The sequence below is a fragment of the Oncorhynchus keta genome, chromosome 8 (genome assembly GCF_023373465.1).
Source record: "Oncorhynchus keta strain PuntledgeMale-10-30-2019 chromosome 8, Oket_V2, whole genome shotgun sequence".
NCBI lineage: Eukaryota > Metazoa > Chordata > Actinopteri > Salmoniformes > Salmonidae > Oncorhynchus > Oncorhynchus keta.
The window spans coordinates 21,781,154-21,794,437 of record NC_068428.1 but is presented as its reverse complement, the minus strand read 5'-3'; the positions used below and the strand labels follow the sequence as shown (position 1 = coordinate 21,794,437).

The window sequence follows — 13,284 nt, the reverse complement described above, 5'->3', positions numbered from 1 at the left end:
CTCGCCATTGGCTGCTTACAGCTAACTGATAAGCACAAAAATAGTCCACAACAGACTTCCAGATATTGTCTGATCGCCCTCTACTGGCAAAGGTAAAAACTACCGAAAATGCACAGTCAAAGTGGAGAATAATTATAATAATAAAGTTTTTTTTTCTTCTCCAAAATAGAGGCATACTAAGACAAAAGAAACATGACACAGTGTGTAAATGATAACATATTAGTGCAGGAAATTAAGACATTTATTAAAATGCTGGAAGAGAATTAAAATCAGCAAAAGCTGCTTGCATTAAGGAAATAGATGCCTGTCTCTATTATGTGCCTGTGTTGTTCAGTGATTCAAGCAAATTAACACCCAGGCTATTAATTTAAGTTTTATGATTTGGCACTTTTTACACCCTATTCACTTTTGTGACGTTTTTACAGTGTGGTACTGGGTCACATTCTAACAACTCCCCTAATGCTTGTGTGTGTCGAATGGCAAACAAGTGAGTTCTAATGTTTTTTAAAGTCTTACCTTTCGATGTTGGTGACTTATTAGATTGTAGCTCAGTCTGGACAGTCAGTTTTGTGAGAAGAGATCTTTGAAATTAGTACGTGGACGCGTACCACATACCAAAGCGTGTGGGAGTTTGTGAGATTCTCCTCTTTGAAGATGGGCTAGTATGAGTTGCTAGCTTAAACGGTTTGAGTTTTACAGACAATTCCTTTGTCCAGATCCTTTTTCACAAGCCAATGTTATGGAATAGGCAGAAAGAGGGGCTTGAGCTACAGCCACTGCAAGTCATTTTTTACATTTGACATACGATCTTATCCAGAGCGACTAGGGTTAAGTGCCCTGGTCAAGGGCACATCAGCAGATTTTTCACCTAGTTGGCTTAGGATTCAAACCAGCGATTTTCCAGTTACTGGCCCAACCCTCTTAACCGCTAAACTACCAGCTGCCCCCTGAGAAACAGTAAGTCTCATAAATGCACAGGAGCTATTCAATGTTTTAGAATTATATCACGTGACGCGTGGGCACGTCAATCGACTCTTGAGGGGTTTTAAAAATGGCTGACCTGTGAAATATATATTATGCTTGGCAAGCGGCTTTGGTCTATTCATCATCATTAATCCCTCCGTATCAATATTTATTGTCAGGGTCCGAGGCTGGATTCAGTCCTGACTCTGACCTCTCTCTCTCTCTGGGCTCGAGCTGCTGTGTGCTGAAAAACACAGCGGAACACATCACTGATGAGCTGATCTGAGGATGACCCTTCTTTAGGTTTCAGTCCCAGTGTCCCTGTTCTCATTCTTGTGTAACCCACTGTCTCGGGAAGGACAAGGCCAAGGACTCTATCGTGGAGTGTACACTTCAGTGTATTAAGAAGTTTTGCTAGTGCTACAGACAGTTGAATTAATTCAACTTTGTCCGGCGATTGTGCTGTTTGTGTTGCAATGTAGCCTACTGATGTAAGAGCACAGTGTTCCACTGCATCTCAGTGCAAGAGGTGTCATTACTGTCCGGGTTTGGCCGGGGTAGGCCGTCATTGTAAATAAGAATTTGTTCTTAGCTTACTTGCCTACTTAAATAAAGGTTCAAAAATAAAATAAAAATGTATAGCCTGATGGCATACAATGGAGCACAGCATGACTTGATCTGTAAGAACATGAGAAAATCTCATAGGCCGACCCACTGAGTGTGTGACATTCAAAAAACACTGGACATATATTCCAGGAAAAAGGCCAACACAAGGAAATGACACATGTCATTGTGAAGTGACTAGAGAAAGCCCTTGTTAAAGACTGAGGGCTCTATTTTCGGCTGGCGTTAAGGCGGTGCTCGTGTCATATACACGCTCCTTGGTCATTTCGACATGTAAAAGCCAGAGCTTTGCTATTTTCCAGCCCTGTCGCCAGGGATGGTAATTTACCTGTCTTATATCAGCTCGTTTGAGCTGAGGTGGGAAGGGCGGAAATATTTGAGCTGTGTCCTTAGATACATGTGCCAATTTCAAGCAGTGCTACTGGTGATATTAAGACTCACCAAAAGCTGGTCTTTGCGGTAACGCAATTGGTTATGGCATCGATTTTGCCTAATCAATAGCCTATAACCAATATTTTATTCAAATATCACGAGTGAACAGACATTCCCGCTCTTTCTTTATATTTGACATTATTTTTGTCCATGCAGCTCCTTTGAAAAGTTGGGATGTGCATAAAACCCTCCATAGTCTAAGTTGCCTTGTCTGTATTATATGCCCATGGGAAGCAATTATGGTGCCTGTTACTACCTGTTTCTGCCTGTTACTGTATTTAGACACAGCCTATTTAAAACAAGTTGTTTCATTTTATTAGAATTTGATAAGAATTCTACATTGTCTTTTTTCATCAATAGCCTAGTGAATTGAATCATGCCTGTTGACGACATTTGGCATGTCTATGTCCAAACTGATAATTACAGTAGGCCTCGCCCCTATATCAGCGTGAAGGCTATAGCCCATGTTTAACAATGTATTTCCATACTGAAGCAATGCAATAAGAACAATGTGGACTGAAAACATGTTCAACATATTTAGTAAATATGGGGCAGGCTATTTAAAGAACTGCATTCGGTTTGTTAAAATAGGCCCTGGATGTTTTTATAATGATTTTCAAATGTTAAATTCCTTACCTAATTATGTCACGCATCTTTCATTTGAGGATTGTTTTTAGACCTTAAGTGTTGACGTCTGCTGATTTAAAAGAAAATATGCCGAAATCAAATTGCACAATACTGACACCCGCAGACATAATAGATACAGCCATTCAAAACAGACTGTAGATACAGATATGCCCTTTTCTTTTTTAAATGTATAAAAAATATGTTCACACAAACACATACACATACACATACACTGCAGCACCATCATAATCCAACTGTTTTGTTAGTATCCTCTTCACCTCTTCCCCGCTCCCTGTTTGTTGGCCCTCTTTCAAACCTCTGCAGTCTTCCCATGTTCCATTGCCATGTTTATTTATTCATATCTTTATCCATCTCTTTATTCATTTGTTCTACCCTGCCTCCCAGTCTCTCCCTCAAAAGTGGAAAGTAAGCCAGACAAAGATCAGGGTGATCTCCACCGTGATCTTCATCCTGTTTGGCTGTGTCCTCTTCGTGGCGTTGCCGGCGGTCATCTTTAAACACATAGAGGGCTGGAGCACGCTGGAGTCCATCTACTTTGTGGTCATCACCCTCACCACCATCGGCTTCGGTGACTTTGTGGCCGGTGAAAAAGGTCTTGAAAAGGGTATTTAAGAGCTGTCTTTTCTGACTATGTTGTATGTTCTTCCTCTGCTATCCCGCCTTCTGTGTCTTAGAAAGAGTTTGTTTGAAATCACACGTGTGCTTAATCTGCTGAGACAAAACGGGATTGCTGTACCCTTCTTCACAATAGAAGATCAATAATCACTACTCTGTGTGACATAGCCTCTCTCTCTTTCTCTCTCTTTCTGCTCTCTGGCTAGAGGTGTGATATCACTAAAAGCTTGTGTAGTCTTTATTAAATATGTGTCTGTCTCCTCCCAATAGGTGGTTCTGAGATAGAGTATCTGGACTACTACAAGCCTGTGGTGTGGTTCTGGATCCTGATTGGTCTAGCCTACTTTGCTGCCGTGCTCAGTATGATAGGTGACTGGTTCAGAGTCATCTCCAAGAAAACCAAGGAGGAGGTACGTGATGTGTGTGTAAATCACTGCACCAAACCACAATACACAGTCACAGATACTTCCTATAGATATTTTCAGAAGCGATACTATAGGTATCCTATACCATAAGTATCTGTGGTACAGTGGTAATCACTGCATGTTGAAATGTGGAAGGGAACCAAGATGGGAAGATCACATCTAAGAACAAACGTTCCCAGAACTTTAGAGAACATTTCCTTAAGTCTCATTAGGTCATTTCACAGACATGTTTCCATGATGTGCAAGGAATGTTTCCAGAGACCCTTTTATTTATGTCAAATGTTCTCAGAACATAAGGTATTAATCAAATCAATTTTATTTGTCACATGCGCCGAATACAACAGGTGTAGGCCTTACTGTGAAATGCTTACTTACAAGCCCTTAAAAACATCTTAAAGCATTGTTGGATAAGTAAAAAATAGAAAATAAAAATAACAAATCATTAGAGAGCAGCAGTAAAAATAACAATAGCGAGGCTGTATACAGGGGGAACCGGTACAGAGTCAATGTGCGGGGGCACCAGTTAGTCAAGGTAATTGAGGTAATATGTACATGTAGGTAGAGTAGCAGCAGCGAAAAATAGGGGTCTGGGTAGCCCTTTGATTAGCTGTTCAGGAGTCTTATGGCTTGGGAGTGGAAGCTGTTAAGAGGTATCTTGGAGCTAGACTTGGCGCTCTGTTACTGCTTGCCGTGCGGTAGCAGAGAGAACAGTCTACGACTAGGGTGGCTGGAGATCATTTTTAGGGCCTTCCTCTGACACCGCCTGGTGTAGAGATCCTGGATGGCAGGAAGCTTGGCTTCAGTGATGTACCGGGTCGTACACACTACCCTCTGTAGTGCCTTGCGGTCGGAAGCAGAGCAGTTGCCATATCAAGCAGTGATGCAACCAGTCATGATGCTCTCAATGGTGCAGCTGTAGAACTTTTGAGGATCTGGGGACCCATGCCAAATATTTTTAGTCTCATGAGGGGGAATAGGCTTTGTCGTGCCATCTTCACAACTGTCTTAGTGTTTGGACCATGATAGTTTGTTGGTGATGTGGACACCAAGGAACTTGAAGCTCTCAACCTGCTCCACTGCAGCCCCGTTGATGAGAAAGGGGGGCGTGCTCGGTCCTCCTTTTCCTGTAGTCCACAATTATCTCCTTTGTCTTGATCACGTTGAGGGAGAGGTTGTTGTCCTGGCACCACGCAGCCAGGTCTCTGATCTCCTCCCTATAGGCCGTCTCATCGTTGTTGGTGATCAGGCCACTGTTGTGTCATCAGCAAACTTGATGATGGTGTTGGAGTCATGCCAGGCCATGCAGTCATGAGTGAACAGGGAGTACAAGACACTTGTCAGTTGGTCAGCGCATGCTCGGAGTACACGTCCTGGTAATCCGTCTGACACTGCGGCCTTGTGAATGTTGACCTGTTTAAAGGTCTTACTCACATCAGCTACGGATAGCGTGATCACACAGTCGTCTGGAACAGCTGATGCTCTCATGCATATTTCAGTGAGACTTGCCTCGAAGCAAGCATAGAAGTAGTTTAGCTCGTCTGGTGGGCACGTGTCACTGGGCAGCTCTGTAATAGTTGTTATCTGTAATAGTTTGCAAGCCCTGCCACATCCGACGAGCAATGAAGCCATTGTAGTACGATTCAATCTTAGTCCTGTATTGACGCTTTGCCTGTTTGTTGGTTCGTCGGAGGGAATAGTGAGATTTTTTACAAGCTTCCGGGTTAGAGTCCCGCTCCTTGAATGCGGCAGCTCTACCCTTTAGCTCAGTGCGGATGTTGCCTGTAATCCATGGCTTCTGGTTGGGGTATGTACGTACGGTTACTGTGGGGACGACGTCATCAATGTACTTATTGATGAAGCCAGTGAATGATGTGGTGTAGCCTTCAATGCCATCGGAAGAATTCCGGAACATATCCCAGTCTGTGCTAGCAAAATAGTTGTGTAGCTTAGCATCTGCTTCATCTGACGACTTTCTTATTGACCGAGTCACTGGTGCTTCCTGCTTTAGTTTTTGCTTGTAAGCAGGAATCAGGAGGATAGAATTATGGTCAGATTTGTCAAATGGAGGGTGAGGGAGAGCTTTGTACCCGTCTCTGTGTGTGGAGTAAAGGTGGTCTAAAGTTTTTTTCCCCTCTGGTTGCACATTAACATGCTGGTAGAAATGACGTAAAATGGATTTGAGTTTCCCTGCATTAAAGTCCCCGGCAAATAGGAGCACCACCTCTGGATGAGGAATTTTCCTGTTTGCTTTTGGCCATATACAGCTCATTGAGTGTGGTTCTAGTTCCAGCATTGGTTAGTGGTGGTACATAGCCAGCTATGAAAAATACAGATTAAAATTCTCTTGGTAAATAGTGTGGTCTACAGTTTATGATGAGATACTCTACTTCAAGACATCCTTAGAATTTGTACACCAGCTGTAGTTGACAAATACACATAGACTGTCACCCCGTCTTACCAGAGGCTGCTGTATGTTATTCATGTCTTCGTTCAGCCACGACTCGGTGAAACACAAGATATTACAGTTTTTTATGGCCCGTTGGTAGAATGTATGTGATCGTAGTACGTCTATTTTATTATCGATAGATTGTACGTTGGCTAATAGGACTGATGGTTTAGGCAGATTACCCTCTCGGCGACAGATCCTTACAAGGGACCCTGACCTTCGTCCACGATGCCTCTGTATCTTTCTCCGATGAATGACGGTGATTAGGGTCTTGTTGGGTGTCTGAAATAAATCCTTCCCGTCTGTCTCGTTGAAGAAAAACTATTCCTCCAGTACGGGGTGAGTAATCACTGTCCTGATATCCAGTAGCTCTTTTCGGTCATAAGACACAGTGGCAGAAACGTTATGTACAAAATCATTGACATATAACGCAAAAAAACATACACAATAGCACAATTGGTTACGGGGTCGTAAAACGGCAGCCATCTCTTTCGGCACCATTCTCTATTAATGTTCTAGATGCTTTAAATGTAAATGTTGCAGGAACATTCATGTGTCAAATCAAATCAAATTTTGTTGGTCACATTCACATATTTATCTAATGTTATTGTGGGTGTAGCTAAATGCTCCAACATTGCAGTAGTATCTAACAATTCTCAATAATACACACAAATCTAAAAGTAAAAGAATGTATAAATATTAGATCGAGCAATGATCTAAAATACAGTAGAATAGAATACAGTATATACATGAGATGAGTAAAGCAGTATGTAAACATTATTGAAGCATCATTAAAGTTACTATGGTTCCATTATTAAAGTGACCAGTGATTTCTATGTATATAGGGCAGCAGCCTCTAAGGTGCAGGGTTGCGTAACCGGGTGGAGGCTGGCTAGTGATGGCTATTTAACAGTCTGATGGCCTTGAGATAGAAGCTGTTTTTCAGTCTCAGCTTTGATGCACCTGTCTTCTGGATGATAACGGGGTGAACAGGCTATGACTTGGTTGGTTAATGTCCCTGATGATCTTTTTGGCCTTCCTGTGACACCGGGTGCTGGAGTGTCCTGGAGGGCAGGTAGTTTGTCCCCAGTGATGTGTTGGGCAAACTGCACCACCCTCTGGAGAGCCCTGCAGTTGAGGTACCAGGCAGTGATACAGCCCGATAAGATGCTCTCAACTGTGGGTTTTAGGGACCAAGACAAATTCAGCTTCCTGAGGTTGAAGAGGCACCGTTGCGCCGTCTGTGTGGGTGCACCATTTCAGATCGTCAGTGATGTGTACGCAGAGGAACTTCCACCTTCTCCACTGCGGTCCTGTCAATGTGGATAGGGGCGTGCTCCCTCTGTTGTTTCCTGAAGTCCATGATCAGCTCCCTTGTTTTGTTAACATTGAGTGAGAGGTTATATTCCCGGCACCACTGTCTCGTTGGTAATCAGGCCTACTACTGTTGTGTGGTCTCCAATATTGATGATTGAGTTGGAGGTATGTGTGGCCCCACAGTGAGTGAACAAGGAGTACAGGAGGGGGCTGAGCATGCACCCTTGTGGGACCCCCGAGTTGAGGATCAGAGAAGTGGAGTTGTTGTTTGCTACCTTCACCACCTGGGCGCAGCCCGTCAGGAAGTGCAGGACGCAGTTTTTATTTGAGTTTTTATTTTACCTTTATTTAACTAGGCAAGTCAGTTAAGAACAAATTCTTATTTTCAATGAGGGCCTAACAGTAGGTTAACTGTCTATTCAGGGGCAGAACGACAGATTTGTACCTTGTCAGCTGAGGGATTTGAACTTACAACCTTCCGGTTACTAGTCCAATGTTCTAACCACTAGGCTACCCTGCACAGGGACGGGTTCATACCCAGGGCCCCCGAGCTTAATGATGAGCTTGGAGGGTACTATGGTGTTGAATGATGAATGCTGATAGTCTGGGGTGGAAGCCTTGCGAGGGTTAACATGCTTAAATGACTCACTCACATCGGCCACGGAGAGCCCACAGTCCTTGGTAGCGGGCGGCATCAGTTGCACTGTGTTATCCTGAAAGCGGGCGAAGAAGGTATTTAGCTTGACGTCAGTGTCCACGATGTGGCTGATTTTCCCTTTGTAGTCCGTGATTGTCTGTAGACCCTGCCACACGTCTTGTGTCTGAGCCATTGAATTGCGACTCCACTTTGTCTCTGTACTTCGCGCTTTCAGTTTTACGAGAATGCTGCCATCTGTCCATGATTTCTGGTTTGGGTAGGTTTTAATAGTCAACGTGGGTACAACATATCCTATACACTTCCTGATGAACTCAGTCACCGTATCCGTGTATTCGTCAATGTTATTCTCAGAGGCTACAAGGAACATATCCCAGTCCATGTGATCAATACAATCTTGAAGCATGGATTTTGATTGGTCAGACCAGCATTGAATAGACCTTAGCACAGGTACTTCCTGTTTAAATTTCTGCCTATAAGAAGCGAGGAGCAAAATGGAGTCGTGATCAGATTGCCGAAGGGAGGGCCTTGTAGACATTTCTACAAGTACTACAGTCAATGTGTTGGTAGAACATCAGTAGTAGAATAGTCAAATGAACTCAAAAGTGACACAGACATGGTGGCATGGCAACAAGATCTGAAGACTGTGTACCAAGAGGTTGGTGGGACGTTGATGGAATATTCTCCTAACCCTCAGAAAACTGGACACGAATGTTCTTGCAACGTCCCATAAAACGTATCTAGAAGATTCATGTTGTATATTCTGAGAACATTGTAACCACGTTATAGAGAAGTTCTGCTTGACATTAAGGCAATGTTCTGCTAACTTTAACACCAAAACATCCAAAGGTTTTTGCTAACATACAATGTTCCCCATACTAACGGAAAACTGGACTCTCAAACAATAGGGGTACATTACAAAAACGTTTTCTCTCCCTAGAATTGTTAGCTGGAATGGAGCTGTGAATTCACCCAATCACAGCACAACATGTTGTGACCATATATCAAATCCCCAAACAGGGTGAGGCAAAGTGTTTGCTAGAGTATTCGACCACGACCTTGCATATTCAACACCGACCTAAAACGGATCACTTAAAAATAAACCAACCTTTTCAATCAGATGTACAGTATATCTTCTTAACCATTTTACACTGACTGTACAAAACATTAGGAACGCCTTGCTAATATTGTGTTGCGTCTCCTTATGCCCTCAAAACAGCCTTAATTCGTCAGGGCATGGACTATAACAGTGGCAGGTAACCGTGTTCCTTGAGTGCCGTAGATACTGCAGGATTTTGGTCCAACTAGGGACCACACCTGACCAACTGAGTTAATTTATCAGTGATTATCTAAATTCAACACACCTGGTGTTCCAGGACAAAAACATGAAATGGGGCTGCCTACCCCTAGATGACAAGGTGTTGAAAGCATTCTACAGGGATGCTGGCCCATATGGACTCCAATCCTTCCCACAGTTGTGTCTAGTTGGCTGGATGTCCTTTGGGTGGTGGACAATTCTTGATACACACAGGTAACTGTTGAGTGTGAAAAACATCTTACCGCTCTGTCTCACACACAAACACACACAGACAGACAGACAGACAGACAGACAGACAGACAGACAGACAGACAGACAGACAGACAGACAGACAGACAAATGAACGCTGACAGGCACAAACCTCCTCCTGATATAAAAGTTAATCCCATTACAAAGGGAGAGATATGTGTGACTGCCGTGTGAATACTTAGGATTGTGCATCATTAGGAGTGTGAGTGTGAGCCCTATGATGCAGACCTGAGTTTTACATAGAAACCTATTACTGAGAGCGAGGGAGACAGTGAGAGAACAAGAGAGTACGTGGCGGAGAAGTGAAAATGAGAGGGTAAGAGTGGGAAGAGAGGGAGGAATGGAAATGTGGACAAAAGATGAAGAGGGGGAGGGAAGCAGAAGAGCACACATGCAGACTCACAAATCTTAGCTTGGGGGTCTTCGATCCAGTAGCCCAAGACAGCTCATCTCAGCTTATTGTGTAAGAAAATACCCTAGAGGTATGCATGCTATATTTTATGAAAAGAATCAATAACTTCATCCCCTCTTCTTCCATTTTTCCCCACTCTCCTTTTCTCTTCCTCTCTGTAACCATGAAAATGCCCTGCATCCCATTGCATCTTATAAAGCACGTTCTCATGTAGTGAATGGATAGTTCTGGGTAGAAACTTCATTCAAAGGGGAAAAGGCCATTGGTTCCTTTTGTCAAAAGGATGTATCAGTGGAGGCTGCTGAGGTGAGAACGGCTCATAACAAGAGCAAATGGAATGGCATCAAACCATGTGTTACACTAACGGTATCAAACCGTTACACTAACGGTATCAAATATGGCTCAGGATTAAGACGTTTTACTTACTTGCTTATTTGCGTTGTTTATAACTTATTTTTTAAACTTATTTTGTACATAATGTTGCCGCAACCATCTCTTATGAGCGAAAAAAACTTCTAGACATCAGGACTGCGATTATTGACCACGGACTAGCAGAATCCTCTTTTTCCTTTCACGACTCTGACGAGCACGACTTGAAGAATACGCTGCTTCCTCGGGAACAGGCCCCGATCCCCGTGATCTGCGTGAAGAGGAGGCGGAGAAAGAGGGGCCAATGGTCCGGCTGCCTTCTGAGAATTCGCAGGCGATCAAATTAACCCCCACTTCCCTCTATTCTGCTAACAAACATGCAATCTTTGGACAATAAAATCACAGAGTTTACGGGGAAGATGAAACTACCAACGAGACTCTCAAAACTGTAACATCTTATGCTTCATGGAGTCGTGGCTGAATGACGACAACATCAACATACAACTGGCTGGTTATATGATGTACCGGCAGGATAGAACAGCGGTGTCTGGTAAGACAAGGGGCTTCGGTCTATGTATTCTTGAGCTATTGCTAAGACAGCATTGAATGAGCTGTATTCCGCCATAAGCAAACAAGAAACCGCAAACAAGAAAACTACATTTCTATCAGCATGTTAAATGTGCAACCAGAGGAAAAATGGACCACCTACACGCCACACACAGAGACGCATACAAAGCTCTCCCTCACCCTCCATTTGGCAAATCTGACCATAACTCTGTCCTCCTGATTCCTGTTTTGTTATTTTTAAGTAGGAAGCACCAGTGACTAGATCAATAAAAACGTGGTCAGATGAAACAGATGCTAAGCTACAGGACAGTTTTGCTAGCACAGACTGGAATATGTTCCGGGATTCCTTCGATGGCTTTGAGGAGTACACCACATCAGTCATTGGCTTCATCAATAAGTGCATCGATGATGTCGTCCCCACAATGACCGTTCGTACATACCCCAACCAGAAGCCATGGATAACAGGCAGCATCTTCACTGAGCTAAAGGCTAGAGCTGCCGCTTTCAAGGAGCGGGACTCTAACCCAGAAGCTTATAAGAAATCCCACTATGCCCTCCAACGAACCATCAAACAGGCAAAGCGCCAATACAGGACTAAGATCAAATCGTACTACACCGGCTCTGACGGTCGTCGGATGTGGCAGGGCTTGCAACCCATTACAGACTACAAGGAGAAGCACAGCCAAGAGCTGCCCAGTGACATGAGCCTACCAGACGAGCTAAACACATGCATGAGAGCACCAGCTGTTCCGGAAGACTGTGTTATCACGCTCTCCGCAGTCAATGTGAGTAAGACCATTAAACAGGTCAACATTCACAAGGCCGCAGGGCCAGACGGATTACCAGGACATGTGCTGCGGGCAATAGCAGTCAATATTAATTGTCACCGTAATTCAGTCTCATCTGAAAGTTGTAAATTCTTGGTTATCTTCACGAACCCTGCCTAACAACTTGAATCAGCAATACAAAATTGGGTTTAATTATTTATTTACTAAATACCTAACTAATCACACAGAATTACATATACAAAGAATGAATCATACCTTGATTACAAATGACGTCATAAAGGGAAAACGTCCCTAGCGGGGCGGAACAGATATGACAGCTGGTTACACAAAAGAAAAGGTCTGGGTTTGAGTGAAAGAGCGGGAAGACTGAGGACCAAAGGAAGAAGCTGTGCTTTCGTAAATACAGTATTTTATGCATTCTAAATGACCGCCCATTTGGAAAAGGGAAATGCAATAAATATTTACTCTGAGTTGCGCTTCGGTAGGTTGGTGGTAGATGGAAGGCCGTGTTTGCAGCTGCTGTTGCTAACTCAACGGCTAGGAGGTATCACTTCTGTAGTGAATAAGAGTTCAAAGTTCATACCATTCGCAACCAAAGCTCACGCTGAGGTTGGCTTAGTTCTGTAGTTGACATGTTAGTCCTTTTAACGCAGAGACTGCAGACCTCACGTACTTGGAGCAGGAGGTTATTTTGTAGTCAAGGCTTTATATAGGAAGGGATATGTTCAATTGGTTGGATTACCAGAATATAGTTCATTTCCCCTCACCTTCTGATGTTCCCAGAATCTCTATGTTAACCAAGGGGTTTTCAAATGTCACATCAGTAGGGTAGACAGAGGAAAAAGGGGGGAAGAGGTATTTATGACTGTCATAAACCTACCCCCAGGCCAACGTCATGACAAGAGGGTAGTGCGAACAGCCCAGTACATCACTGGGGCCAAGTTTCCTGCCATCCAGGACCTCTATACCAGGCGGTGTCAGAGGAAGGCCCTACAAATAGTCAAAGACTCCAGCCACCCTAGTCATAGACTGTTCTCTCTGCTACCGCACAGCAAGTGGTAGCGGAGCGCCATGTCTAGGTCCAAGATGCTTCTAAACAGCTTCTACCCCCAAGCCAAGACTCCTGAACATCTAGTCAAATGGCTACCCAGCCCCCCTTACCCCCTCTTTACACCACTGCTACTTTCTGTTGTCATCTTTGCATAGTCACTTTAATAACTCTACCTACATGTACATACTACCTCACATAACCGGTGCCCTCGCACATTCTCTGTGTATCGGTACCCCCCCTGTATATAGTCTCGCTGTTGTTATTTCACTGCTGCTCTTTAGTTACTTGTTACTTTTATCTCTTATTCTTATCTGTATTTTTTTTAAACTACATTGTTGGTTAGGGGTTCGTAAGTAAGCATTTCACTGTAAGGTCGACCTGTTGTATTCGGCGCATGTGAAATAA

The 13,284-nt window shown here is 43.6% G+C and overlaps 1 protein-coding gene across 2 annotated transcripts in view; it reads left to right on the top strand.

Annotated features, from left to right (window-relative positions):
• Nucleotides 1-13,284, top strand: part of LOC118387012 (potassium channel subfamily K member 2-like) — a 53,672-nt gene that overhangs the window by 34,191 nt on the left and 6,197 nt on the right. For both annotated transcript variants that reach the window (XM_035775097.2, XM_035775096.2), the window contains exons 5-6: nt 3,052-3,271; nt 3,553-3,692. In XM_035775097.2, the coding sequence (XP_035630990.1) occupies nt 3,052-3,271; nt 3,553-3,692 (360 nt within the window). The remainder of the gene's footprint in view (nt 1-3,051; nt 3,272-3,552; nt 3,693-13,284) is intronic.